General features: G+C 43.1%; 1 protein-coding gene across 1 annotated transcript in view; it reads left to right on the forward strand.

The window, feature by feature from the left end:
- LOC114689232 (NACHT, LRR and PYD domains-containing protein 1a-like) overlaps positions 1-3,943 on the forward strand; it is an 85,519-nt gene that overhangs the window by 51,054 nt on the left and 30,522 nt on the right. The window contains exons 13-14 of the mRNA XM_037201054.1: positions 358-495; positions 2,502-2,621. Coding sequence (XP_037056949.1) covers positions 358-495; positions 2,502-2,621 — 258 coding nt within the window. The remainder of the gene's footprint in view (positions 1-357; positions 496-2,501; positions 2,622-3,943) is intronic.

The raw sequence follows: 3,943 nt of genomic DNA on the forward strand, positions 1-3,943 counted from the left end.
AATCCTATAATTCCAGAACCTGCAAAATTAGGGCAGGAGGAACCTGAGCTAGAGGCCAGGCAAAACTGTACTGTGAGATCCAACCTATCCCTGTGGGATAGAAATACAGAGACCCACATGAGGAGTCTCAAGCTCAGAGAGGAATGGAGACTCACACAAGTACTAGAGTAGACCAGCATAGGTGTGTGAACTTCATGGTTCCAGAGCAGGACCATTTCCCTGTAGCACCTGCAAGAGCATTCTCTCCATGAGATTGTAGAGAAGCATGTGAGGGAAGGCACACTGGACCCCATTCTTGCTCCCCATGTTCCTTCACTACCTGTCTGATAATGACACCAACACTGTCTCTTCCCATAGACAGTTCATCAACATTTCCTGCCTCAAGAAGCACACCCCGTGTACAATCACCTACCTATGAAGGATGTACAGTACAACCACGACAAGGAGCTGCAGTTCACAGACAATCTCTGCCTTTGAGAACAATTCAGAATTCAGGTAAGGAGGTCATTAAGTGAGAAAATTAGGAGTCTGGATTCAGAAGACAGATAAGCTGAGCTGTGAACTGTAGGTAAGATTTCAAGTCCATGTAGATGGTGGTTCTTCACAGGTGAGCCTACCTGTGTGGGGTCCTGGGACAGGTAACTTAAGTGGAAGTGCAGAGGGACCATGGTAGAGTGCTAAGAGTCACAGGCTAGAAATGATCCCTCTAAGCTCTGCAGTGCTGAAGTTGCATTTGACACAAGGGGAAACTGAAATCCGTGGGTGTTAGCAGTGAGCCTCTCTCTCACAACTTGCACCCAGACTTCTGCTCAAAATATGACTGAGCTCTGAATCTCTGGGGTCATATATGTCTTGAATCTCAACAAAGGTCTGTGATCTTGAACTAGACCCCAAGGAGAGGGCAGGTCTTGCCTCACCTTTAGCCACTGTCTTCAACTGACTCCTTGCCTCTTCCTCTTCTCTAATATTGAAGTAGCCACCTTTCTCTAGCTCACAAGGTCTAGAGAGACAGAGACTAACATGTCCTAGCTCACAACTCATAGATCAGGCACAAGGCTGGAGTCTAGAACAATGGGAACCTGAAAAGTGACTTCTTCCCCCTTCATTTTGCAGATACTGTGAAATTCCTGCTAAAGATAACCCCTCTCTCTCCCTTCAGAGTTCATTCTTTCCACCCCACATTAAGCCTTGAAAATTAGGCTACAGAACCCATGCCATTACCTCTGTTTGTCTCTTTGGCATCATTTAAAGTGTGACATGAAAATCCATTCCACACTCTGTGCTTCTTTTTCATTATCTGAGAATTCAAGCTGCTCACCTCTTGCTCTGCTGCTACCTCTATAACATATGGAGATCCCAAATCTTCAAGCTGCACACAAGAAGGCCCTTGCACACAGGTCTCAGGCATGACTCCACTGATGATGTTGTAGCTGAGGTTATGGAGTTCATGTCTGTATCCCCACAATGGTTCCTCTTAGGCTCAATTCAGTATCCTGTTTCTCCTTTCTTTTTCTAAATATTTCCACCTTCCATATTGTTCCATTGAAACAATTTCACTCCATTCTTAACTTGCATTCTTCAGATTCATTGAATATTAAAGTGTGTTTCAAAGAGTCTCACTTCTTTCCTAGAATGCCATTTTTATTATCTGAGCCTTCAGGATCCTCAACCTTTTTTTGCCTGCCACCCACAACTGGTCTATATCTCACATATCATCCTGCTTACAACAAGCCTCTTGTACACGGGGCTTGGGTAAGACTCCACTGATGATATGGTTGCAGAAATTAGTCTGTTCATGTCTCTATCAGCCACAAAAAAGTTTCCTCTTAGGCCTCTACCTCTTTTACTCATCTCTGCTCCCAGCTTCCAAGTTGGTCCATTTGAAACAATACTACCCCATCCTCTACTTCCATGCACAAATCTCATTGTCTATCAAAACTGTGTCCTACAGAAGCCTACCATCCCTAGGATGACACTTAGTGACCTAAAGTGTTTATATGAAATATGTGCCTCAATCTCTGAGGACTTTTTCCAAATCTCTCTGACTAATGGACACTACTGTTCCCACCTAGATGTTTTAGATTGAAGACCAACAAAACATCTGGCTTCAAAAATATGATCATTAAATAGCTGTGAACATATCCCTATAATCTCAGAATCTGTGAGATTAAGGGAGAAGGAGCCTGAGCTCCAGGCCAACCTGAACTACACAGTGAGATCCTACCTGTTCCTGTGGGATAGTAACTCAGCGACCCACAAGAGGAATCTGCAGCTCAAAAAGGAATGGAGACTCATACAAAGAACTAGAGTAGGCCAGAAAGGGTATGTGAACCTCATACTGCCAGAGCAGCTTCCTTTCCAGTCAGCACCTGTTTGAGCATCATTCTCTCCATGAGGCTCTGGATAAGGCTCTGAGGTTAAGCAGGCAGACCTCACCCTTGCTCTGCTGGCTGCTACTGCCTCCTCTCTGACAATGACACCTCTACTGTCTCTTTCCATAGCCTTTTCTTCATCATCTCTTGGCTCCACAAGCACACCCACCCTGGATACAACTATCCCCCAAGATTCTGTACAACTACTGAGCTCTGGTCATGGAATTTTTAGGAAGAGACCTCATTCAAGTAAGTAACTTGTTTAATGGGAACATTCAGATTCTACCTTCAGAAACAAAGGTAAGCTGAGCTGGTACCTGTGGATGCAACTTTGAGTGCACACCATATTGCTTCTACACAGGTGAGCCTCTGGCTGTAGTGGGACCTGGGATACCCAACTTAAATGGAAATATCTAGAAGCTGTGATTGAATGGTAAAGGTACAGGCTTCAGATGATCTCACTGGACTCTGCAGTGGTGACATTCTTTTTGATGTAAGGGAACCTTGAATCTCTGGTGGTCAGCAGGAAGCCTATCCTAACTTGAATCTAGAGTTCATCTTAAAACATAAATTGTGATCTGAAATTCCATGGATCATACAAGTTCTGAAGCGCAAAGAAGGTCTCTTCTCTTGAGATGGACTCCAAGGAGTAGGTAGGCTCCTGCTTCAGCCAATGTCTTCTACTGACTTCCCTTATTCCATTCTCACTTACCCAGGCCAAACCCTCGCCTGTTCCTCTCCTCAAGCATTGAAGTAGCCACATCTCTCCAGTGCACAATGTGTACAGAGAGAGAGTTTAACTTCTCAAAGCTCACAGCACACAGAGACAGAAGCAGGGCTACTCTAGAACAATGGGATCCTGAGAAATGATTTCCTCATCCATCATCCTTCTTCTAGTCTATAAATGTCCTGTCTAGAGCTAACAATCTCCCTTCAAAGTTCATTCTTTGCTCCCCAAATTAAGCTGTTTGTTCATGTCAAACCTGGGATATATAGTGATATCCTCTTCTAAGTTATTAACATTTCTGTATTAATTTCCTCTCCACTTATTTGACAGAAGAAATTTGAAGAAGAAAATATTCATTTTCTTCACAGATGAATTTTGTCCTTCAGGTCAGAAAATCTATAGCTATGAGAATTGAAATAGCTGATTACACTGTGTTTAGTTAGGAAACAGATAGCATTAAGGCTGGTTCTCTTCTGAGTTTTCCTTTTATTCTGTGTTGAAATCATTTCTGGATTGGTGTCATCTACAGTTACACTGGGCTGTTTTATATCAGTTAACCTAATCTATCTTTTACAAATCTTCCCTGGGACATTCCTGCTAGATACTTCTAGATCCTTGACATTGACAATATTAGGTATCACACCATCACATGATCTCACAGGATCATTCAAAGAATTCGAAGTATAAGTTTGTAACCATTCTGAAGCAGAGTGGTTTAGGGAACTAGCTGTTTCTTTCTTGTTTTCTCACTGTGAGAGCCCTACTCACTCATTTACCAAGCTTTTCCAGTCCCATTCCACATACCATGAGTTTCCAGCTCAACTGTCACTCAATCTTCCAACGT

The sequence above is a fragment of the Peromyscus leucopus genome, chromosome 8b (assembly GCF_004664715.2).
Source record: "Peromyscus leucopus breed LL Stock chromosome 8b, UCI_PerLeu_2.1, whole genome shotgun sequence".
NCBI classification, from domain to species: domain Eukaryota; kingdom Metazoa; phylum Chordata; class Mammalia; order Rodentia; family Cricetidae; genus Peromyscus; species Peromyscus leucopus.